At 32.5% G+C, this 27,384-nt stretch overlaps 1 protein-coding gene across 2 annotated transcripts; it reads left to right on the forward strand.

Annotated features, from left to right (window-relative positions):
• The first annotated feature begins 4,665 nt into the window (after positions 1-4,665).
• LOC129227324 (TAR DNA-binding protein 43-like) lies at positions 4,666-16,088 on the forward strand. Of its 2 annotated transcripts, none has more exons than XM_054861868.1 (4): positions 4,666-5,000; positions 8,045-8,220; positions 12,561-12,701; positions 13,964-16,088. In XM_054861868.1, exons 1-4 carry the CDS (start codon positions 4,757-4,759, stop codon positions 14,741-14,743), a joined length of 1,341 nt encoding a protein of 446 aa, XP_054717843.1. In that variant the 5' UTR covers positions 4,666-4,756; the 3' UTR covers positions 14,744-16,088. The 2 variants fall into 2 exon arrangements, with proteins under 2 accessions (XP_054717843.1, XP_054717844.1); XM_054861869.1 differs by having other exon boundaries at positions 8,051-8,220.
• Positions 16,089-27,384: the final 11,296 nt, after the last annotated feature.

Genomic DNA, 27,384 nt, shown 5'->3' on the forward strand with positions numbered 1-27,384 from the left:
TAATTTGATAATATGTTTTGGTAATATTTGTATTCCAGGGAAAGACTTGATTGTGACAAGACTGAACTGGATCCAGTAGCTTAACTGTTTTACTGTTTCCTTTCAGGGGAACTATCAAAAGTTACAAAAGTCTGCTAAAGCTGTCAAAATATCACCAAACAGGCAATTGCTTCCTTTAAATGTAAAAGCAATTTCATCCGTCATATCTTGACGGGCGATTGTCTAGTAATAAGCATATTAATTCCTCATAAGTGATTTGCGTAATCTCAAGATCATTTTTTTATTTTATTTTATTAACCTCAAATATTTGTTTTTGGAAATCTTATTTCTGCATAGCACTCTTGAATAATAGTACTAAAGTATGAAAAAGATAAGACAATCTGCGGAATGGCCAAGGGGATGCCTTCATAGCTCAGTCTGTGCCACTGAACTTTATGAAAAAGGTGTTTCTAAAAGTTTTTTTTTTTTTTTTTTTTTTTTTGAGCCATCACGATTGCTTATTGTTCTCATTTGACCGTCTTTGATGTCCGTGCCTTTTTCAGCTTAAACCAGGAGCCGCTGCAGCACCACCGCCCACCGTCCTCTGCAGGCGCGGCTCCGAGCACTGCCTCCTGGAATCCGTTTCTCCTGGTCGGTGGCATCCATGTCCTACACACATGCATGCTCACACACACACAAACACACGCTCATACACACACATACACAGGCTCATACACAGACACATACACACGCTCATACACACACACGCTCATAAACATGAGCCTTTAACACATGCACACACGCACGCATGCATACACACGCGTCTATGTGCCCACAGACAAGCCTATACATGCACGCATGCGCGCCTACACACACACACGCACACAACAATACACACGTAACCGCCCAGGAGGAGGGGCAGGATTGGGGGGACAGGAACCGTTTCTAGAAACAATAGCCCCCAATGAGCAGGATTCTGTCGCAACTCGTGATTGCGAGAAACATAATTTGAATTCAAAAATTTCAGTTTTTTTTTTTTTTTTTTTTTTTTTTTTCACTTTGGTAGTGCTCACTTTCTTGGCAGTGGCTGATTTTACCAGGTCGTGATTGCGAGGGGCTTCCCACAAGCGTAGGAAATCCGAAGGAGAGTTCAAAAATCCATATGGTAAATGTTTTACGCAATTCTGTAACAGACAAGGGTCTAGCAAAATTGCATTGCGACGAGCCCCCAAACCATTAAATCTACTACTGTTTCACGGGAGTTCTCCTGTCATTAGAGGGAATGCGCCATTACACTGTAAAAAAATTTTTCTAAACGTTACTGGTTATTTCCGTGGAACGTTTCTGGATTTCACTGGATTTTATCTATTTCCCCGTAAAATCAAGTATCTTTGCAAAAAGGTTTCCTGAATTGATACAAGTTGCACGAATGTAGACTTTTCACTGTGGTGAAAAATATTTTTCACTACCAGTTTAAAGATTGACTGAGCATGTTTATTATTTGTATCGGCTTTCATTCGACTATGGTCCCCGTCTAAATTGATTAAGCTCTCAATGAGAACAAATATGACACTGGGTAATTTTTTCGGCCATAGTTACCCAAATGCTTCGGGAGCTCTCTTCATTAAACAGGAAGGCTCGAATCAATTGCATTAAACCTACATAAAATTTCTTGAAGGGTCCCGAGACATAACTGGCTGTAACAGGGGAGATTCGCCAATTTTTCAGAAAGGTTACTAAGTTTTAGCGGAAAGCGTTTCTGGTTTTTTCAAGATATGTTCCAGGCAGAAATTAGGCACACCAGCTGCCTATTATTTTCCAGGAACGTTTCTTACATGTTTTTACAGTGTACTCTTGAGAAGAGGGACATACCTGCGATGATTTTCATAAACCGAATCTGGGCACCTTCTTTATGTGTTGACAGGGGAGTGGGGTTGAAAAACCTCCATAATGATCGTCATAGCCAGTTGAGGCAGTGAGAAGCAAAGGAATGTAAGTGGACATTTTCAAGTTTCGAGCACTGAAAATATATTCCGAAACGTTATTGATTATTTCCGTGGAACGTTTCGGGATTTCAAGGGTTTTCATCCACTTCCTGAGAAAATCAAGCGGCTTTGTCAAAAAGTTTCCAGAATTGCAACTAATTGCACGAATGCAAACTTCTCGCTGTTGTGAAAAATATTTTTAATTACCAGTTTAAAGATTAACTGAGCGTATTGATAAAGATGGATTGCGGCCCGACTAGATTGACGTCTCCCCTCACGCCTATAATGATCTGTTCCATCGATTTCTCAATCCCCTCACACCCGGCAAAAGAGCTCACGCTCTCCACCAAATTAACATCATGATCTGTATACGTCCAGTTAGACTGAGCTCCCAAAGAGGGCGAATAAGTTTCTGGATTCCGTAGCTTTGCAAGGATTGCAGGCGAGTTAGATTCTTGATACTTACTTGCAATTTTTTATTAGCTTCTTCCATATTTGCAACGATGCTTTTGGTGCTTTCTTGGTAAATGAGGATGATGCCAAACTAGTATATTAACCCAACCTCAGTTTTTTCTAAAGGTTCCAGAGACACGACTGATTTTATCCGGGAAGATTTCTGAATTCTTCAGAAAGATTTCAAGAGGGTTACTGATATTTAGCGGAAACCATTCCTGTTTTTTTTAAAAATGTGTTACTTGCAGAAATTGGGCACATTAGCTGCCCATTATTTTCCAGGAACGTTTCTGAGTTATGTTTACAGTGAGTAAAACGCGTTTAAAGTTCTGGTAAGGTAAGCTTTCATTGAGAAGTTTTTCTAGGTCATGCTATTTAACAGCACCAACGAGGGCTATTAATACTGTCTCTTGCCCCAAAACAAAAGAGAGGTTCATTTGTACTACCATTTGTACTGGTTATCTCCGTCTTTTTAAATTTTGGCACTCGAATCCCTTTGCTTCTCACTTGCCTCAATGGAAATTTTGTCACACTGGATTGGAAAACGATTTCAAATTTTTACAGAATCTTAACACGATTTTTGATTAGCTCATGTCTATACAATAAGTAATGTAAAAGATTTGGAAATAAAAAATGAATTCACTGAATCTTTAGGCGATTGAAATAAAAATATCTTTGTTGTAAAATGTGACATTTCAAAAGTAAATCTTTGTGGTGAAGCAAACTGAAAGAACAGAATTTTTTCGCTTTGAAAAGGTATTTTCATAACCTCGAAACATATGTGATTCCCACTGTTTTTCTCACTTAATTTATGACTAATACTAGTTAGTATAATTCACAAACGTGATTAACGCCAAGCAAAACAAAACTGATTTTTAAAGTTTTAAAATTGCATCAATGTTTACTGAGTAATCATAAGTTGCTTATATAAATACAGAAAATAATATTTTTTCAAAATGGAAGAGTAGTACAAAATATTTATAAAATATTTTAACTTTTTATGAAACTTTAAGAATATCATACCTTTAGTAAGTTTGTTTATTTCGTTATTTATATACTAGAAAGTCGCCCGTCAAGATATAACGGATGAAAATTGGTTCTCTTCTACATTTTAACGAAGCAGTAGCCTGTTTGGGGATATTTTGATAGTTGAAATTGTAACCCTAACTCCAGTGGATTAAACCTAAACGCCCGTATTTTGCGTTCAGAGTTGCACGGTTTTGTCGTTTCTTCATTCCCCTGAAGTGACACAGTCTTACCAGTAAAACAGTAAAATTACCGGTTCGAGTTCAGAGCCTTGTCACAATAAAACCTTTCCCTGAATGTAACATTACCAAAACATATTATCAAATTATCATTGTTGAAACACGCGCGTTACTCAATCATCGGCTATTATATATATGAGGATACTTACTAAATGCTTCCCACATTGGAGCTCAATGAGCGCATCAGATAGATCTAGGAATTTCATAAAACATTTCCCGATTCTTGGTTTTAAATCATACTGCCAGTTCTAATGTGTTTCATGCACATTTTAACTACTTTGAACTTCCCCCCGTCAATAAATAAAAATTTCTGGTTGCATGTCATTTCACAATGCTTATAATGTTTAGTAAAATATATTTTTTTAATAATACCAAATGTAACGCCCTTAAAAATATGTTGGTCTTATTTATAATCTACCTCTAGTGTGAAAAATACACACGAGTGAAATGTGAAATATGATAAAGGACAAAAACATAAATACCTAAAACCTGTAATGAATTCCAAAGAGTTACGATCGGTAAAATAAAAAAAAGCTAGAAGGCAGTACAACTGATAATGCCTATCAAAATATCTAGTTTTCTGAGTTAAAGAAGGGAAATAAAAAGGAAAAGAAATCAAACGAACAAGAAAGAAAGGAAGATAAAAGTTTCCGAAAGAAGTTAGTTCGCTAATCGCTCCATAATCGCTCGTTCTTCTGATTGGTCAGCTTTTACAGGCACAGCTACAGGCGCACATAAACACATTTCATTAACTCTTTAAAAGATATTGCATGAACATTTGAGAAAAATTTTCATGTTTAAAAGCATTTTGCATTTGTGAAATTAATTTCTTTGATTATCCTTCACAGGTAGTGTTTTTGAAGTCGAATTATTATTAATATAGTAAGTTTTAGCCGAGCCTTTACTTTCCAAAGGAAAAAACCTTGAAGAAGAAGTTCAATGATAAACAATGACGCTATCATAACAAAGTTTGTTGTGGCAGCCATTCGTGTGCGTTCTTTCTCGACGAAAATATTTATTACAGTTTGTTTTATCGTAAGGACTATATTATTCCGAAACATATTGTAAGAAAACATGAGTTTAAGTTATATTCAGGTTGCTGAAGACGAAGGGGAAGAGCCAATAGAGGTTCCATGCGAAGAAGATGGTACACTTTTATTGACAACTCTAGCTGCTCAGTTCCCTGGTACTTGTGGTCTAAAATATAGAAATCCTGATACAGGTACGATGAGAGGCGTCCGTGTTACAGATGGAAAGCTAAATCCACCGCCTGGAACAGGATGGGGGAATTCATTGTACATCTGCGTATTCCCCAAAGGTAAATGCATTTTAGTCACCCTGTGTGTTTAAATGCACTTCTAGGCCTAATGTCGTCACCTTGGCCTCATTGCGAAATATGAACAGTTTCTTTCTCTCTTGCAATGCCCTTTAAATGTTGCGCAGCAATAAACACGAATTTGAGAATCCTATCCAAAACTACTTGGATACGTACTTTTAAATTACTTGGTAAATTTGAGTAAATTTTGTTTACTTGGAGTTGAGAAAATAGGTTTTTTCTCGTGACAAGCTTATTTCTCTTGATTCACGTTTGTACATGTGAATTTAGACATTATTAGACCACAAGCGAAAATAAAACGTTGATCAAATGCAAAGGAAAAATGATCATAAAATCTTTAATTCTGTACGTATTTTCAAAATTTTTGTGTAGTTTTGACTGAAAAGGTTTAAAAACGATAGAAACGTTTTTTTCTTCTTAAAACACGACTATTGTAGGACATATATCAGATTAATTCAATTGAAGTCTCCTTTGCTTTTGTTTTTTTAAGCTAGGGGGAGGGCATTTGTTCCCCCTCAATGAAAGGCCCGACTCTATACTCCAAGTATAATGCAGAAGTCTGACCTTTGACGCACCAAATTGTGTGCTTAAGTTTTTGATTAAAAGACAGGCTTCACAGTGCTCTTATATTCCTACATTTTCCGAGAAATATAAAAAAATCCTATATTTCTGTATATATTCTTTAATCTGTTTCCTTGCATCTCCTATTCCCCCCCCCCCCCCTTAATCTTCGGGAACAATGATTTCAGCTACAGAACATATTTATTTTGAAAACATATTTTGAAACATTTGAGTTCTTCTCCATCCTGTAAAAGTTGCAATTATTTTAGAAGTTGGTAGGTTTTTTTTAACATATAGCTACATTAAGTCCTCATATTTTATTATTTGTCTCAATAGTTTATAAATTTCATAACTTATTAGATGTAGGGCCAAATCAGCCAAAAAAAAAGTGATGAACACCCAGTCTTTTGGCATGCTTCTTGCATTTTAAGAAAGCGTGCACAAGATTTTTGATGGATCTTAACAGGTTTAGGTTTCTCAACCTGTTAAAAGTTTTTAAGACGTTGTGTTTCATGATTAGATAAGGAAACTACAATTTGTTTTGTTATAGAAAACAAACTATAGAGAATGTTTACCTTGTAGGGTTAATGGAATTTTTACAAAAATAATATATGCAAGGGATATAAGATATGTATATATATATATATATATAAGAAAAAAAAAAAACTATTAACAACCTTTCCTACTTAGTCAAGAAAATATTCTAGAATTATGAAAAAAATTCTGAACCAAATTTAGAGCTCTATACCGAGCTGATATCACTGAGCCATATCACCCCTGTGGCAGAATTTTATTTTACTTTCTGAGACAAATTTTCTGAACCTAATTTCTTTCTGCAAGATTGCTTCGTGAAGTTAAAAATAAACTAATGGACAAAGTTAAGTGCAATTCATTTCAAAAGTGAAAAATTTATTTATTAAATTTTTGCACAACTTCTTGTTTAAGTAAATTCATTTATATAAAAACAAAAAGCATTAAACCTCAGTATCAGGTCTTGCTACAGATTTTCAGTTTTTGATAGAGAAAAAAAGGGACCTTGCGCTAAATCTATATCCGGCTAAAAATAGTAACACCATGGTAACAGCAATTGAGGCAGTGAGAAGCAAAGGGATGCAAGTGGACTATTTTAAGTGTCGAGTAAAATGTGTTTTACAGATTAGATCCTAGGTAGGCTTTCATTGATTTTTTTTTCTAAATCATGCTGTACAGCAGCACCTGCCAGGGCTACTAGTACAATCTCTTGCTCCAAGACAGAGGAGAAGTTCACGTACCATTTGTACGGGTTATCTCCAAATTTTTAATTTTGCCACTTGCATCCCTTTGCTTCTCATTGCCTCAATTGGTAACTAACTTTAGTCAAAACAAATCGAAAAATCAGCCGCAGCCCAGGAAAAAAAAAAAAATAGGATTTTATTAAAATACTAAAGCAAATTTATTGTAAAATTTAAAGCAAAATTAATGCATTTAAAGCAAAAAAGAAATCCCACCCTGCTCTCTCCCACATGTGAAAAAAAGAATTTAAATTAATTATGCTTCGAGGTGCACACCCCCATGCTACAAACCAACTTTGCCGAATTTCATGAAAATCGGCCGAACGGTCTAGGTGCTATGCACATCACAGAGATCCGGACAGAGAGAGAGCCAGACAGAAAGACTTTCAGCTTTATTATTAGTAAGGATTGATCCACAAAAATATTGATCCTAACAACCAACATACATTCTTACATCCATGTAAGAAACGTCAATCATCTTGACTACAACATCTAGATGCTAATTTCATGTTTGTTTTCAATCATCAGTCTGTAGCCGCACCTGAGCTGGAGGCAGATGTCCTCTTATTCCATACTGGTTATCGCAAATAAATGAAACTGCAGTTATCTGTATACCGCAGGCAAGCTGATTGGTACTTATTCTGTCTTATCTTGTGCATATTTGGAACTGCTAAACTTACAGCAAAAATTAAAATGCTATACAACACAAAAAGTTGATTGAGATTTTAAACCAGTTTTTTAAAAAGAGTTGGAGTTTTCATTTTGCATGAACAAACACTTGTAACTTAAGTTATAACTTTTTAATGTAAATACTAAGGCAAATAATGTAAAACAACCACTCAAGACCAGTATAACTTTATTTTTTTAAATAGCTGGCTTTTTTGCAGTTTTCATAATCACACTAAGGTGGTCAATTGAAGTTAGAGAAATTTATTATAAAGTTTGCGCAAAAATCCCAACTAATTAGCTGTCATCAAAAGGTACATACAGTAGATCCTTTTTTTATGCACTTACTCTCAAGACTGTTAATTTGTTAAAAAATGAAAAACATATAAAGTTTCACTGGTCTGTAGTTGAAATCAGTTGCTAATTTTAACATTACTAAGTGTTCATCCACGAATTTGTAAATATTTTTTCTTTTCAGATCAATTAGCAAGTATTGATTTTATTTCTTTCTAAAATTTCACTTATTAGTTACAGAAAATAAAAGAAAGTCATGTGATCAATTGGAAAATAGCTCTGCAAAAACAAAGAGAATGGAAACCAAACATAAGTGTTCAGATCTCATAGTGCTGGGCTTACCATGGAAGACAACTGAGCAAGAACTTCGTCAATATTTTGAATCTTTTGGAGAAGTCTTGATGGCTCAGGTAAACCTTATCTCCAAATTTTGATTTATTTTCTTCACTTTATTAGTATACAGGGGGAATACTCATTTTGATGCCCCCCAGGTATTAGGAACTCATTTTATATGAATTTGGTGCCCTGAGTTAAAATGTGACATCAGTTTTTGCCCAGAAACTCACATTTCTAAAATATAACAGTGAAATATTCTTGAAACGGGTTTAAGTTACATCCATAGATCAAATAAAAAACAAAACATTCATTTTTTATTCCTATTATAATATACAAATAATCATAACTCAATTACCAAACAGATCAAGTAGGCTGTTGGCAATGAGTCCCTGATTTTGAAACACCCAAAAAGGACTAAAATTGTAGTAAACGATAGTTTAAGAAAAGGGAAGAAAATTCATGTATACTCTCCTGTAAGATAAATAAATACCTTTGTGCTGAACAGTAAAGTAAGACAAAACAACGTTAGAAGAAGCAATACTCTCCTGTATTTATTCACCCTTTTTTACAAGTGTGGAATGCTCTGCCTCTCAACAAATATTTTGATTGAGTGGTTCGAGACCTCAACGCCCCTGAAACCAGCACTCCTGGTTCCCCAATAATGTTTATGTTTATAGTTTTTTTACTGCAGAGGACTCCCAAAAAATGTTTGTTTTGGGTAATTCTTTAAATTAATCGGACCCTGAAAATATTATATACACAAAGATCCAACTTGACACAGATCACTCAAAGCGAATTTATACTAAACAAGAACTTACAAATTGACCTGAATTTGTTGAAGCATTGTTACTGAACTTGCCAAATATTTACTCCATGTAGTACTTTTTTCTCAACGTAACTAAAACTGGACTGCAGATTGATAGTAGGGCGAATACTGTGGCAGCAATCCTTGTTTCAGAAACTTATGCTTGCTTTAGAAGTGTGTAAAATGGAGTTAAAACTATACATATTGGATAAAACAGCAGCATTTATCTGAAAAAATATAGCTGCTGCAGAAAAAATATTTTCTTATTTTGATTCAGAGCCCCAAACATATCTAAAATCAGTTCATAAACTCTGGGCACCAAAGAAAAAAAATTTTGTTCCCCTCTGTGTTATTGATGAAATTTTATTTATTTTATTTTATTTAATTTTTATAAAAAAATTTTAAATCTAAAATTTGAAGAACAACCTTGTTTTAAAAAAATGATATATTTATTCTAATAATATGAATTGTCTGTTTAAGTGCTGCCAGGCGTGTTGGTCTAGAAAATGCATGCTGTGATAAAACTTTCAATGATTCATTATTTACATATATATGCCTATATATATATATTATTTAAAGTCTCACTCTTAGATAGCACAATGGCAAGTGTACTAAACAACAACAAGAAACTCAAAAGAATATTAACATTGTAAATTAAAAACCATATACATATGAAAAGTTGAACAATAGAATGGTTAGTAACTGCTGCGTTATCAAAGAACTGGAGCAGTTGGCATATTATACTAATTTTGCAAGGTTTCTATAGAGGTTGATAATGCACAAGTCAGCCAGTATTTGCATCGTATCAAATTAGCAAGAATTTACTTGCTTATTTCAACTGCATGGTAGGCTAAGTATTGGTTGACATTAAACTAGTATTATAAAAGGTGACAAGTTTTTTGAAAATACTGACAAGTACTATATGTCCAACCCCCAGCTCTAAAATGCTGATATGTACTATCCAACCCCCCAGCTATGCCTATATATATATATACATACAGTAAAACCTGTCTACAACGATACTGTTGGGACCTAAAAAAAATATCGTAATAGACGGTATTGTTATAGACAGTTTGATTGTTCATGCTGACATTTTGCTGGGGCAAAAAAAAATATTGTTATAGACTCGTTATACACAGGTTTCAATGTATGTATATATATTTCAACCCCTGCAGCCCTTGCAATAAAATTTGAGTTGAGGAAAGTATTTTGTCTGCTTATGACGTTTAGAAATAATTTTGTGAACTTCAGATACACTTGTACAGATTTATTGTCCTAGTTCTGCTGCTTTAAAATCAGCATTTTGATTCCCCCCCCCCCCCCATTCATTGTAGTACCAGAAATGAGCTTCTTTCTGAAATTCCCTAAAAACTTTTATTTTTCTGTACAATGTTGAAAAAATTTAAAACAGCGATTTTGTACACTAATTGAAATGTTTAAAATTCCTTCTTCATTAACAGAAAATTTTCAACTTTGTATTTATATTTTATGGTAAATTCATTTATTAGATTACTATAAATATGTATTCCATAATTGAAACATCTTTAAAGGATTTATTTAAGCTCAAGCTCTGTGTGAAGCATTATAAAGTAAAAATTAATGAGATGTATTGTAGAAATCTCTTTTCTCCAGCCAGTTTTTTCTACTTTTTGCGCCACTGTCACAGCAAAAAGGAATTTTTGCTTACAAAAACCCAACTACCCAACACTAATGACACTTACAGACATGCCGATCGCTACGGATTATCCGTAGTTACTACGGAAAAAATTTTAAAAAGTAAGTTAACTACGAATTACGGAAAAGGCCCTTTTTTCTACGGAAAATTTTTGTGACATCAACAAACGCTAAATGCGATGAAAAAAAAAAAATGGCGATCGCCAAAGCGAGCGAGTACTGACGATTATGGAAGTCTGCAGTCGCAGATAATGGGAGATGGAGAAATGGCGACGGTAGAAAGCAAAAGAATCCGGTTCTAACCGGAAATTCTCCCCACCACGTTGGGTGATATTTGCAGCAACCCTGTTCGTTCGCTTGCTCCTTGCTTCGCACGTGTGTTTTTAGTCTCTGGTGTTTCTTTTCTCTGATTTGTTTATTTTCTTTAATGGATGGAAACACTCGATCGACGTCCCCTCTTCCCGAGAGTCAGGCTAAAAAAAAAAAGTTGTCAGAAATTCACAGACGTTTATACCAATGAGTTTCCTTGCTTGGAAAAATCTATAATATCGGAAAATATGGCGTTTTGTACGATTTGTACAAAAAACTTCAGTTTGGCGCACGGCGGCCGCGACGATTGTCGGCGGCACGTTTCAGCAAAGTCGCATGTTGAAAACTCCAAGGCGGTGCAGAACACTAAAGAAGTCTCCACTTTCTTCAGAAAAAAAGATAAACTTGGAAGTCATCAAAGCAGAGTGTCTTTTCACTCGTTTTTTGATTGAGCATAATTTGCCCATTGCTACTGCAGGCCATTCTAAACAGCTGTTTAAGGAAATGTTCCCAGACTTTTTTTCTTTTTTCTTCAAGTTGTTTAAATTTTTAAGAATGATTTTTGTTGGAAAAAAAAAAAAAACAACCGAAGGAGGAATTAATCAGCACAGCATGTTTAACTATCTTCTGTTTGGCTTGCAACAGATTTCTAGAATTCATGGACTCAGATTAAAAAGTTCAATTATTTCATCTTTTTTTTTCCTTTAAAGACTTTGCTTTAAATGTGTTTTAAAATAAGCTGTATATAAGTAACAGTCATCCTCATGTGAAAAAGGTATGTCATTTAAAAAATTTATATTAACTTTTGTTATTAGTTCTGTACATATGAATAAATATTTTGAAAATTGCTTTAAGCTTTTCTGCCATAGCACACAAAATTATTTAAGTGGATTCATAGTATTTAATATTAGATTCATGAATGCTCTTGATACAAAAAGGAAATCATACTTGCATTAAGCAGTGAAGAAATTCAAATTATTATCCAGTGTGTATTTAATTCCATATTTCCTCTTATAATCTTGATGGACAAGTTTACTTGGTATAATACATATAACCTTTTAATTTTCGACGTCGCTATATGTTTGACTTTCGACTTTTGTGTTAGCGTTTGTCGGGCATTGTTAACTACTGATAAGCACTGAAAACTACTGAAAATTTTTTAAACTTCTACTGAAAGCTTGAATAAGAGAGTGGCATCTCTGCACTTAATTTGAGCAGAATGGTTCTTCTAACCATTACAGAAAATTAGTGAGATTAAATTGAAGTAGCCTCATTCTAATTCCTCTTTTGTAAGCTACATATATCCTGTTTGAATATTAAAAGAAACCTGTTGCATAAAAAAACTAGAAACTTGTTCTAGTCGAGACAAGAAAATGATTTTTCCAGCAGTCTTTACACATTGAACTTGGCAAAATTACCACAAAGGAGCAGAAGCGGTTTAATTTGCATGTTGTCAATTAAAAATAAGGAGTGCATAGATTTAGGTATAGCAAAGATGTCCCAAAGTTTGAAGAGTGGCTGAAAATTAACATCAGTTTGAAGCCTTTTTTTTTTTATAGATTTTATTTTATAAATTTTTCATTTACTTTTAGAGTAAAAATAAATGAAAAAAAAAATCTTTTCCAGGTTAAGAAAGATCCCAAAACAGGACAATCAAAGGGTTTTGGCTTCATAAGATTCAGTAATTATGAATCTCAAGCAAGAGCACTCTCAAAGCGTCATCTTATTGATGGTAGATGGTGTGATGTGCGAATTCCAAATTCTAAGGTATTTTAAGTTTTTAATCTTCTATGCAAGTAAAATCTTATCATATGTTTAATTAAACCATATATTGCTGTTATAATTCCCCTTCTTAAAATGCTTTACTTTTGGTCATTGGTTCAGAACTCGTGGGCCAAGTACTCAGTGGATTTTTGAGAAGCAGAAAATCATCAGTGCCTATTTCAGATGACTATATTCAAGGACTGACACAAATCATAAATTTTGGGAGCCAGTAAAAGAATTTAGGTGTTAGACAAATTATTTCTCCTTCTTTATTGTAAAACTTGTTGTAACATTGCTTCTAGAACTAGAGCCTGAAGATTTACTGAACCTTGATTATGCACCATGTTAAAAATCCCTTGATATACGTATTTGATGAGCGTGTTTGGCTCTGGCTCTTTTGACCAAATTAAATTCATATTGCTAATTTGCAATTTGAGATCCCAGGTGTCCATCAGTAGTTGGGAAATGTGGACACCCCTTTTATGCGGACAATTTTTAATTCCTGGTTCCAAGATAAATAACATTATCAAACCCCTGTCCTGCGGTCACCCCTCTAATTGCGGACAAAAAAAAAATTGTCCCGTCAGTGTCCACATTAGAGAGGTTTTACTGTATTTTGTTTTTAAGTTTAATGTGGAAAATAGCATTAATAGAAGCTTCACGAAAATGCTTCAGTTACTCTTATAGTTACTTGAGTTAAACCATTGGTGAAGATTTGCATTGAATGAACTTGATCATGCTGATTAAAATTAATCTTCTTCTTTCATTAAGTTCTGGACTTTGGCACAATCTAAAATTAAGGGTGTTTATCTTATTTCTAAAATCAGTTAAATTAAATTTACTAATAAATTACTGAAATCATTCCATATTTGGTGTTATATAGGTTTTTAATTAGTAGAACCTGGCCCTCCCCCTATTGCTTAAATGACAGGCCTGCAAACTATCTATTATAAATAACTTGTCAATATCAGGATTAAGAAATGTTTTCCAAAATATTCAATATTTTAATATATTTAATACAATATTTTAATACATACAAATGTAAAAGAATGAATCCTTTACATGAATGGATCCGTTCATTCACCTAAAAAATGAAGGTCTGTTCTTTTGAACGTTGAGCAGTTCGGAACGTTGTATTGATGCACTTAATCGCATAATTACTGGATGCAATAAGATGAATGTGTTTGGCAAATGTAATGTCTTGTCATTTTTTGTATCGACTAATTTTTTCAATATTATATATTCATAAGTGGTATATTTTCTAGGATGGACAAGTTGCTGAACTAAATAGAAAGGTTTTTATTGGACGCTGTACCGAAGACATTACTGCTGATGACCTTGAAGAATACTTCTCTAAATTTGGTGAGGTAACAGATGTTTTTATCCCCAAACCCTTCAGAGCATTTGCATTTGTCACTTTTCTGCATCCTGAGGTAGCTCAGAGTCTTTGTGGTGAGGATCATATTGTAAAAGGAGCAAGTCTGCTTGTAAGCAGTGCTGTTCCCAAAAGTGCGAGTGCTAATTATCATAACAGAAAAGGTGACAACCGACCCCAAAATCCGAATTATCCCAGTAACGCCGCAAATTTTGGTCCCACGCATCATGGTGGCAATGCTAGTATTTGGAATCAGCCTCCATATAATATGCCAGTTAGAGGGGGAGAAAATATTCCCAATCTTGCCCAGCTGAGCACCACTCTTGGTTTGGGTAATCCGTCTGCAAATCAGGGTGGCGGGAAGGGCATGAATACAACGCCTCCAACATTAAGCATGGGTGCCCTAAATTTAGGTGCTGGTTTGCCATTGAGCTCTGCTGTTGTAGCAGCAGCATTGAATCAAGCAGGATTAGGAATTTTGGGAGGTATTGCTAATCAAGGGAATGATGACTGCCCTAACCAAAACACAAACACATCTAATGCTGGACCCAATGCCAGTAGCAGTGGGTGCCCAGCATGGATGAATCAACCTTCAGGGAGTAATGAAGGTCCAGTTCATTGGAATACACGAGATTCCAACAAAGGGTATGGTATGCCTGTTTTGAATTGAAAGATATATTTCCTTTCTCTTTCATTGTTAAATAGTTCACATCAAATGTTTTGACCAGCTTTAATTTGTATATTCATATATTAGTGTTACATTTGTTGACATTGTATACATTTAAGTTGCATATTTTGAAAAATGGGACTTGTTTGAATGGAGGTAAAAATGGTGAGATTAAGTGGTGAGATGGAGCATTTCATCTGCATGTTTTTAAGATACTTTAAGGACAGTTGTTTAGTGAGTGCACCCATTTATGTGTAATATTTTGCAATTTTTACCTACATACTGAGTTAGGGAAATAATAGAAGCCTTTTTATGAAAAGCATCTGTTAGCTCATCAACATTTTAATAAATCTGAAATAGTTTTATCAAATGCACTATATTACTGTGTGTTTACAAAAGTATTGAAGTGGACTATTTGAAAAGTGCCTTGTCGTGAGAGTTTTTTAAAATTGCTTAAAGCAAATTCAGTTTTCTATTGAGGTGCATATGAGCAATTATTGCATGCTTGCAACTTAACTCTTCATTTATTTAAAAAACTGCATGTCAGTCATTTAACAAACCACACTTTTGAAACTATGCAATCATTCATTTTTTTAAAAGATTGTTGACTTCAATATACATTTGAGAAGCTTGCATCATTTGTTGTCAGACTTCAGGCATATTATTTATTTCATGTATGAAATTGATTGCATGTGTATAAAATGTAACTTGTATGTGCGTTTTATTTAAAAATGTGTTAATAACTAAATTTATGTATGAGTTTACTTTTGAAAGTGGGAGAAAAGCTGTCACATTATTGAAGTATTTCTACTAAGCTAGGTTAATGTGGCAATAGATTCGCATTACAAGTGTTTTCTTAAATTTTATTTCATAATTTTCGATTCAGTTTGGATGCCTAATGGTTAAACTAGTTAATACAGGAATTAAAATGTCTTATGCCTGCTATTATCTAAATTTTTTTTTTCCTTTTTTCTTCTTGTGCTGAAAATTTTTCCTGTGTACTCTCACTCTATATCGACCATTTTAAATTAGACGCAAAGTATTCAGTTACTTATATGCATTCCTTTTTCCTAGAAAGGCTTTTCTCTCATTGTATGTTACAGAACTATCTATGCATAATATATTTCTCTTCCTCTTGTAACATATAGATTGTCAGTATGTATATATATATCTATATATATATACATAAAATGTATGGTTGGATCAATATGTATTTTGATGGATAACTGGTATAAAGCACATGTAAGTGTATGTATTGGATATGATTGATTATGGTTATTTGTTGTGTGCTGTTGAGTCGATGGCTTGTTGTAACTATGCAAGATTGTCTGTTTCAATAAAATTTCTTTGCTGAAAGATTGTGTATGTCTGTTTATCGAGATGTCTGTGGTGATTGCTTTTGTAAATATAGAATTCAATACATTTTTAAATTGTGTCAATTTTAACCATCAATTTTTCTTAGAAATATTTTGGTAATATTATCCTTCTTTCTCTATAAACCGTTCGGAAATATTTTTCCTTGATATGCATGTTTGTGGGGACAGTATATTTCACAAAACTTGTGTGGTAAAAGAATAATATCAATCTATTTAATTCAGTGTAAAATGAGCCCTTACCTTTGAAATTTGCAAGAACTTAAACTGTTCCGTTGAAATATTTCTTGATTTTTAACAAATATTTGACAATCTTAAAGCTATGTGCAATATATAGCTAATTATACAAAACTGTCTGATCATTCAAACATACAATCCTCTTGTTTTGTACGAATGAGTGCTTAAAATTGAAAATTATTTCCCCAAGGCATAAATAAGAGGTTGAGAATTTCGCAGAAGAGGAAAATTAAAGTTAAGACTGGGGCTGCCAATAGATTTTTTTCTTACAAAACCCAAGATGTAGCTCATAAAATTTTCAAGAACTCGGCTAGAAAACCAAAATCATGGAAATAATAATTTTAAATATTTATTTACTTTTTTTGTAACTACTACGTTTGTAGTTGATGAAGTGTTAATCTTAAAAGTGATTAAGTTAAAAGTAATAGATATTAAAATTGATCTCCCAATGATTTTTTTAAAACAATTCCAAGTGTAAAAATCGTCTGCGGCAAAAAAAAAGTTTTATTAATGTCGTAACTTAATACAAGTGTTCAGATAGTACAAAAGACAGATTGGCAGAAATGATTTGCAAATAGAAGAGAAAATTACATCCTGAGCTAGAACAGGGGAGTGTTTTTTTTCCTTCCGAATGCAACTTATCAGTATCATAACATGTGCATGAAAAAAATCTCTATCCTAGATTGCTTAGCCAAAAACTATATTTAAGTGAAAATATTATGTTTTCTAGTTAAAATATTTAATAAATGTATATTAATAAATGCTTTTAGTGTATAACCAACATTTGCATTAGGTTTTCAAAAAGAAAAGTATTTACAAACATTTTTGCCTCATAATATTTGAATTGTTTTTTCTGGAATATATTTTCATATCAAAAAATAACCAATTCAATAAGAGCCCTCTGGTTAAAGTTATTTTTAAACTAAGGATTGAATTCAAGTAAAGTAAAAGAAAGAAAATTTAACTTGAATTTGTTTCTGAGAAATTCAAATATTATATTTCATCGCCACGTTTCTTAAACTCCTTTCTAAGAAACTTAAAAAGAAAACTTTCATGGAATAATGAAAATATGTGCAAATGATTTTACTAATACAGCAATTATCTTTTACTCTACCAAAATAAATAGAATAACATTTGAAAGAGACAAAGAATTGCAGCTTTCTAAACTGTATACTGCTACCAAATACACAAGAATAACGTTTGTGAAAGATAATCTCTATATATTAAAAAAAAGTAATGTCAAAGAAATTGAAAGGAATCCTGTGGCGGGACTGCATCCACAGGAGACCCCTTATCAACTACAACCTTGAAATTTGGTTAAAGAAATCACTTTGAGCCCCGGGGTCGTTTCACCTGGGGCTTTTTATTTTGAATTTTGATTTAGTTAGATTTAATTTTTTAAGCTAAAATTTCATGTAAATTGCCTATTAAAGGGATGAAAGATTTCCCACACACCTTAACATTCTATATTTTTCGAAAGATATTTTTTTTCCTACATTGAATAAAGCTTGATCCAACTTTTTCTATTTATTAGAACAGCATATGTTAGGGTTTCTATTTTAACGGAAAATCCTAGGCTCAACTCAATTCAAGCCCTTAGCTAAAGAGCAAAATAGATTTCTAGAGATCACGAATTTGATGGCGACTTTTCAAACGTACAAAACTCCCGTTTTGCAATCCTCAAGAGCCCCTAGCATCTATAACTCTGGAAGTAAGTACAAGTTATTTTAAAACTGGAAAAAGGGTGCTTTTTGTTTCTAACGGAACTTGTAACGCGTTTTTAATCTGATTCTTTCTAATTGACAATTCAAATCTTTGATAATCAAATAACACTGTGAAACAACCTTTGAGCTTTGGTGAGCGTCAGCGAGCAAGGGGCGGAGCCCTCTAGTAATAATGAAAAAAAGGTGCAAAACGATTTATTTTCTGCAAAGTAATACATCAGTGAATAAATAGAAGGAAACATAAGAAATAAACTGAGATTCAGAAAGATTTATAATCTAAAAATGAACAAAAAGGAATTTATAAAAACATTGGAGTCTCAGCTTACCCGAGGAATGCGTTCCAAGACCCCTCTCGTAAGTCGAAATTTCACATTGTGGAAAAGGGCACTTAAACAAATGTTTTATAAACATACCCGATTATCTTAGACATTTGTAAACATCCCTCAAACTGTTTTGACCCATTTCTTAACTAAATATTCCATTTTTTATGTAAAGAACTGAAGTTTAACTGCATTAAAAAAAAATTTTGTTATTCAACATAAAAGTACCGTTACGACCTATAAAGCCATTGGCAGAGAGGGACATAAAATTAAACAATGTGATTTGTATAATATGTAGTAGTTATAAAATGCAGCACTATAAAAATAGTACTGTACAGTTGATGCACTAAATATATTCGATGCACTTTTTAGCTCACACACACACACAAGCATATGTGAAAATCTTTAATCAACAGAAACTCTTTTTCCCCCCCATTTTCACAAAGTTTTAAGTGGATTTGCGTTGTAGAGCGAGTTGACTGTAAACAATTAAGTAAAGGAGTCTATAATACAATTTTTAAATACATTGAGCAATGGAGGCATTAAGTGACTCATTATTTACCAATGCCAACACTACATCACTGGACCTAGTCCACTACAAAGCAATGAAACACAGCTTGCTCTCTAGCAATCACAAAGACTATAGCTTTGAGAAATATCAGACCACAGGGAAAATCACTAAACAGTCTTTCTTGATTGTTCAGTAAGAACATGGGAAGAAAGCTTTAATAATTGTTTTAAGATAAGCCTTGAAACTAACCTTCTTTGAATTAGGTAGGAAGTTACTATCCAAAAGCCAGGGCTGAGGTGTAACTACATGCAGTATACCAACAGCCCAGTTTTGGCATCCAGAAACTGCAGTTCTGTCCTTGTTTTGGACTTGTCAGTCTGGAATTGATAACTGTGCTGAAGACGGATATGCCCAAGCTTTGCCTTCAATTGAGGAGTTGAACTGCACCATTGCTTGGTGCTCTCGCTGGTGTGCTAAATTTACTTGAGCTACCCGTTTGTTGCCCCTTTCAGTTTCCATGAAATTACATCTGCTTCCAACTTGGTTATTGTCTATTTCAGACTGATGAGTCCATATAAGGTTGAAACTAGTCTGGATGTCATAACCGGACAGTTGGTATATTCCATGCAACCTGTTAGTAGCTTTAAGATTTTTTTTTCTCTCTAGTCAAGGATATGTGATCCCTTGTTCGGCATTAATGCAAAGCGACTGGAAAATTATACAGTTGTTATATCTGAGGCCGTTTCAGCATAGTCGGAAACTAGGGGCTCAGGTTATAAAGTCCAAGTAATATAATTTTTATATGTTTTAAGGAGGGGGGAGGGATGTTCGGTAAACACGGTGACATTGGGCCCGATTTGTCTCTCAGCAGCTCTGTGTTGTGTTCAAAGACTAGGTTAGAGAAGAGGGTTGAGTTCAGTTCTACGGTTGAGGAAAGCTTGAAGCTCTTAATATCTATACTATGGGTGTTAGTTTTCTGAAATTTCCTGAAAAAAAAATTGCTCTGCCTGTTACAAAAATTTATTTATTTATTCGCCAAAAAAAAAAAAAAGGGAAAAAGCACTTTTAAAAAGTGCAGAACTCAGAGTTACTTAAACAATAAATAAATACCTTTGTGCCAAAGAATAACAGGAAATATCCAACATCCAACGTTGTTTAGCACAAATAAACAGATTACAGATTCTGTAATCTGTTTATTTGTGCTAAACAACGTTGGATATTTCCTGTAATTCAGAGTTACGTGTTTCTTTCCTTTTTGTTACTTTTAGTATTGATTTTTTTTCTATGTTGTCACTTTTCTCCTTGTTTTTAGGAACCATTTCTCTGGTTTTTTTTTTCATTTACAGCACCTACATATTGCCATGTGCAATCTTTTTGCACCCCATAGGTCAATCGAAAATTTCACCTTCCATAGCATTTAGCGATGGTCCCTGAGATGCATGTCAAAATTTTTGATAATACTTACATTTAAATTTGAAAATTTTGCTACTGAATAACTGATTTCAGAAAGTTTCAAGTGTGATTCAGAAAATTTCATTAATAACCAGTAACATACCTAATATATACAATACCAAGTCTACAATTGACGTTCATTATAACAACCCCAACTTTCAAACAAAATCAGTCCCTATAATATAAATTTTCAAATATTGCATGTTTTTTAAAATTCTGAACATATTTTAAAATACTGAATTAAATTCACTAGTTATGCTTTACTTCAAAAAAAAATTAAATTTAGAGATTATGGTTTGCCCCTGCTTTGTTTGAGTTTTTTTTTTTTTTTTTTTCGAAATGTAAGTTTATCTTTTCAGATAATGTGGAAGCTTTTTCGACTTTTCTCAAAAATAAACAAATGATGTTTATCATTTGTATACAATTCTCATCAATTATTTGACCCTTTTAAAATCTAAAAACTGATTTCAGTGGAAATATTTTTTTTATATACTATCATAAAATTGTGAAGCATTAGTTTTCAAAAAGATAGTCTTGAGAATTAAATTAGTTGAAATTTTCGAAGTTATATTGGGATGAAGGATTTAGTTTGAATGTTAAAATAATGCGTCTATGGGATAGCAAAATGGTGATTCTTGCATTAGTCATTATAAGGAAAGCATTACTATTATGGTGATCATTCTAAAAAGTTGATTCTCTATCTATACATGCAGGGATATTGTTAGCAGGGGTGTATTCGAAAGTGAGATTTGGGGATCCTTTCCTGCCCCTTTAAAATTCGGAAATATTTCTTTTTTGAAAAAAAAAATAAAAGTAAAGCAAACTGTATCAACCACAGAATTTTTTTTTTCTGTCTATGCCAGTATCTGATAAGGATGCGCTTATCATATGAACCATTGAGAACAAAGGTGGCATAAGTCATTTTTTTTATAATTTGTATTTATACCATGATAAATTTATTTTAGCCTCATTCTACTTCATGTAAAAGTGGCATAACTGTTAGTTCAACCATCATAAAATGGAGAAACAGTATCTTTATGTACAAAAACAGCTGCTAAATCATTCAATTACTCAAAATCTTGATTTATTGACTTACACTACCCTTTCTCTTAATGGCTCATATTTTCATGTAATTGTTTTTTATGGCTACATTTAAATGATTCTACTTTTTAAGTTTTCTACAGATGAAACTATTGCTCAGAAATTGACAAAATATTGTGTGGAACATAATAAACAGATGGAAGTTCCTTGAAAGCATTAAAAAAAGGTTCAAAATTTCACCCTCAGAGGGCTCTTTACTTTAATGAACTACACATTCCCGACTGAGTCATTTAGATTTCTTTATTTGCTAAATCTCTTTTGCATCATGTAGTTCAATTACACTTAGTTTTTGTGTTAACTCTAACATCGTCAAAGCTTAAAAACAATAATATGCATTTTTAAGAATTAGATTTCGAAAAATATCCAACGAGATCCCCTGAATCTTCCCCACTCCTTTAACTTCATCAATCTCCAAAGATAGCCTAAAATTGCATTTTTAAAACTTCAGTTTCAGAATATTTACGTGGAGAAATAGCAAATCTTTGAGGTTACCTAAGAAAACCCAAATTAACTTCAATTTATACAAAATATTGGGTAGGGAACGGCACCCCAACACCCTTTTCTCTTAACTACAGTATAGTTGCCAAGTACATTTAACTGCAAATTTTGACAGAAATTTTAAATATTTGTTACTCTAACTAAGATGGACTGAAATTATGTTTGTAATACTTCAAGTTGAAAACTTTTCCAGGAAAGTTCCCTCTATCCCTCCACAGTTGTCCTTCTTCTGGTGTTAACAAATACAGCCAAAAGCTGTTCTTGGGACTTGTAATTTTTGGTATTTCTCTTTCCTTCAAAGCAATAAATTGACATAAAAATTTCTATGTACTGAGCTCTTATTAGGTTTCGTAAATTCACCCTTTAAAAAGTTTCACATAAGAATTTGTAGGACGATGAAAGAAAGTTACACTTTGAAGTCTTCGCCTCAGATAAAAGCTGCTATCTTTGCTTGCCTCTTCCTAGCGAGAATCCTGGTTACGCCCTAGATATATTGGAAATGATATTAACTTTTTCATTCTTTCAAAGGGCATTTTATTTTATTTCTATTTATTTATGTATTTATTTTGTATTTTTATATTGAAACTCAAAGAAAGGAGTTGTAGGTTTAAAGTTCAAATTTTTTTTTTCTTTTTTTGCATTTTCATATATTATAAATTATATTATATTAGTAGATTTATATTGAATATAAAATTATCTGTTTGAATAACCACTTAAATGCTTGCAATTCATGTACACATTATTGATTAATTGAATAGCCTTAATTTGATTTCCAATCTTTTTTTATTTGTTCTTTTTATTTAACTTATTATTATTTTTTTAATCTGTATCATTTAAAGACTCATCTTTGAAATTAAGATCTATCTAAATACTTCAAAGCATCCTGCTTCTTCAGACAATGGTTTGTAAAAAATAAATATTTCACTTCTTACATTTCTTTCAGCTTTGTTGTTCTTTATTTTCTTTTTATTGCTAGGACTTTCGAGATTTTGCAAAAGTAAAAGGAAAAAAATCACCCTGTGCTGTTTTCTAGTTTCAGTTTTAAATCCTAAGCAAAATTTTGTTCTGCTATGAATAAAAGGGAGATTGTGATCTGGTATTTCACCATATTTTCGTTATTTTTATCTCGGCACATACCAAAACTCTGGCATCTTCAGAAAAACCTGATTTTCTAATTTTTAAAAGAATTTAATATGAAATTGAATGTATCCTTCTCTTTTCACTATAATATATTAAGGGCAATGCTGGTGTGATTGTTTTCCACTTACGTACCAGAGAATTCCGTTTTTTTTTTCAAAACAATACTGGAAATCTGATATTTTTCACTTTTTTTATTTCCTCCCTCCAAATTTTTTTTCCTCCAAATTTCCCGGGAATTTTGTCGATAATTATCAATAATATTTGTCGTGTAGACGAATGGCATTCTAAAATTATTTTGCTTCAATAAACTTTTATTTGCTATTTTCATATTTTTGATCACTTCATTTCGAAAAAATGTGACCTCTTTGCATCCAATATGAGAATCAAATTTTTCTCATTTTTGATGCTTACTACTCTTTGTTAAGAAGTAAATAAATGAAACTTATTTTTATATTTTTTCAAATCTTTAATTAAAAGTTCTCAAGCTTAATTCTGTTCTTTACAAGAGTCAAAATGTCAAAGCATTAAAATTTGAATCGCTACTTGGATTTACTAGTTTAGTTAATTTTACTTCAATTACATTGATAGTTTTTAATTATATGTTTATTGTAGAGCTTTAAAATGCAATTATAAAATGATTATACTTAAATAAATTCTTTTATATCTTGGTAGTGCTTTTGTCCTATATTGTAAAAAGGTTTGAAAACATAGTACTCTGGGGTGCGCTGAAAAGTTTTTAATAAGTCACTGGACATGTTGCACCAACATAGGGGAAGAACTTTCCCATCTTTTGTTCACAGCAATATAATCTTAAAAGATGAGATTTCTCATCAATCTCAACAAAAGCATTAAATGAATAGTGCTATTAATAATACATTGAGAATGGTAGTTACCTGTATGCGTAATTTCCTTTATTATTTTAATGGTAGTACTACCCTTTTGCATAGAAAACTCAGTTAGAAGTGATTGTCTTAAGCTATTTGAGATCTTAATACTGAAAAAAAAATTATTTTAATAGGTTTATAGGTAGTTAGAATACATTACAGTTATACTTGTACTAAGAACAACCCAAGTAGGCCTAAAACCTATTGTTGGTTGTCTTGTACATTGTGTTTAATGGCTGTTTTATTAGTTTATAACATGCATTTTTTCTCACTTCCATTTTATCAAAATGTTAACATACATACATATTTTAAACTAAAAGTTTAGTTCTAATTTTTGTAGATATTAAATTTCATGTTTGTCAAATTATGACCTTTATTCCCTTTCCAATAAAATTACCTTTCTGCATATTTATCTTTCTAGAGTTATAATAGAATTGAATCTGCAAAAGCTATATGAGTGTTTCGTTTTTATTTAAATGTATGCATTCATCTTATAATTAAAGTATTTGTCATGCACTTTTCAGGTACAGCTACAGCTATTCCCAAAAATGGTAAATATATTTAAGTCATTTATGAGTCTTTATTGTCTTAAAGTAAGTAATTTTAATTTTCTCATAGTATGCATTAGAAGTATAGTAAAAGTCTGATGTACTACCTTTTTTGAAGTTTTTTTACTGCTGTTGAGTCTTTCTTGTTGTTAATTTGGCTGCAAGTAAGATAGTTAACTCAAAAAAAATTGAAAAGAGAATTTCTGTTAGAATTTTATGGAAAAGAAGCCTGTTAAATTAATCCAGTGGTGCCCAACCTATGACCCAAGGGCCATATGTGACCCTTGAAGCTGACTTGTGTGGCTCGTTATGTTCAATTTTACAAATTGAAAACCAACCTTTCAAAACAACTGTCAAACTGTCCTAGATGTTCTAGAAACAACTCCTGCCAAGTTGCAGTCAATGAAACCATTTCTTTGCTTCACTGATGCTGAACTTTTGAATTCTTTCCTTCTATTTTAGTTTCCTAGATACTGGCAAACAATCACAAAGCTACAATTTTTGAGGGAAATTGGTTTCTAAGAAACAGTTGCAAACCTCGCACTATTAGAATATGCATCAAGTAATGATAACAGCAATTCTTATTTTATAATTTTCTTTGCTTTCTAATGTTTTTTATTTATTTTTTTAATGTCATCTAGAAAAATTTTAAATGCATTTAAATTTTAGATATGTGCTGTACCACAAGATTCAGCTTTTAACATGAACTGTGGCCCTCAAAAATTAAAACCGTTGAGCACCACTGCATTACGTAATAGAACAAAGATCAACAGTATTAAAAATCCAATAAAAATGTCATGATTGATTTAAAACTGTTAAATTGAAAAATAAACATATTTATTAAAAATAGACATCACAATAAATACGAAGATGTAACTATCAACCTTATTTCAATACAAAAACTAGGGGTACTAAATTCATGTTTACCATGCATACCCACTACTCAATCAAGTTGTTAAACATTCTTCCCTTGCTTTCTTCCCACATCAGTTTTTTTCTTTATGCAAATTATCTTTCTTACCGTTGGTAGTACTCTTAGTGTTGATAGTATATTCTTTGTACAGGTTAATAAATGAGCCAAGCTTTTTTATACAGCCTGTCTCCACCTGATGGCAGTGTATAACTGAGATTTATATTTAGAGTACAAAGATGCAAAATGCCTAAACTTTGAAGTGGATGTACCTCCATTTTTCTGAAACTGTTGACTAGATACTTTTTTACTTTCTGTTTATTTGGCACATCTGCTGTGAATTTTTATTCTAGAGTCTTTTAGACTTCCAAATGCATTTTTTTTAACGTGTGTTAAAAAATCACCTTGTTGAAATTATTACTTATGGCGATTGCTAAAAAAAAAAAAATGTTGATTAGAAAATCTCTGGTGGGCCCCTTGTTTATGGGTTGCTCATCCCCCTAAGAATAAGGATCCCACAAATGAGATAAAAATCAACCCTCTGTTATCATCCCCTCCCGCTTAAATTTTCAATATAGCTGTCTGTGCTATGGCCCCCCTAACCCATGTGTGCACTCCTACCTTTTTTATTTCAGCAATGCAATTGTTACACTTGATATAAAATTTTATTCAAAAGCTCTTTCATTAGACTTCTAAATGCATACTGTTTTCTGTTAGAATCTGATTTATATTGATAATCATTTCCTTGACATTAATGCTTTTGGAGGTCCTAATGCAATAAGCTGTGCTTTCAAATGATACACCATGTATACATCAAAGAACCAGTTGTTTTGAAATGTTAAATTTTTAATGTGTTTTAAAACTTTCAATAAAACATTTTAAAATTTATACCATGTGTCGTCTTTGTCATTTCATCTGTATGATACATTCTAAAAACTAAATGAAAGGAAAAACTTGATCCTTTTTTTAAAACAATTTCATGTGGAAGATTTTGAATTGAAACAATTTTTTGACCATTGCAATCTCCTTAGTTTTTGCACTAACAAACTAATTAAGTTGAGTATGATCATGGTACTTCTGTGATTGCATCAAAACAATTCTTCTGTTATAAAATGCTTAATTTTGAAAATTCTGTGCCAACTTATGACTTTTGTTAAAAAATCAAGGTTATCTTTGTTAGGTTCAAAAGCAGTATCATTTACTATGCCATTAATAGAATTTTTTTCAGCAGTTTGCTATGCAGATTGCAAATCCAGGAATAGTTTGCAAGGTAAATCAGTATTAGATGAATTGTAGCAATTGTTTTAAACCATCATCAAGGAATGGTTTAAAATAAGGTGCTGAACTTTAAAATTGTGAGTAAAATATAGGATAAAATGTTTCGAATGAAACTGAGGTATGGGCTAAGTAACTTTTATTTAAAGCATTTAAAAAAAAAATGCAAGATTCATCTAAAACAACTTTTACATTATAGGTTATTTGATAGGTGTTGAAATGTGTTTTAATTGTCCATAATATGAAATGATGTACTTTTCAACAAAGTTACTTATAATTTTTGTTGATTTTCGTTGCATAATACAAGGATGAAAACCTTCCTCGGATCCACGTTTTGTATGTTTTCTTTTATTTTCTCGGCTTTTAGGTTTTAAAACCAATTTTCAAAGATAGTATATGTCGATCACATCATCCGTAAGATGACTTGAAACAATATAGGGAGATATCAGAATTGTTGACTGAACGATGAAGATATGATGTTGTTTACGAAACAAAGCGAAGATCGTCATAATGCCGCGTAATCAATATAGGAAGAGATTGGCGTTAAACAATAACAGCACAATATTGTTTACGCCGTCGTCGCAATATCACTCTTGATGCCGGATTAGACATCGCTGTAATTCGTTCCATAATGAAGCGATATAGTATTGGTAATTTTTACGACATCATCA

Source organism: Uloborus diversus, chromosome 8 (assembly GCF_026930045.1).
Source record: "Uloborus diversus isolate 005 chromosome 8, Udiv.v.3.1, whole genome shotgun sequence".
Classification (NCBI taxonomy): domain Eukaryota; kingdom Metazoa; phylum Arthropoda; class Arachnida; order Araneae; family Uloboridae; genus Uloborus; species Uloborus diversus.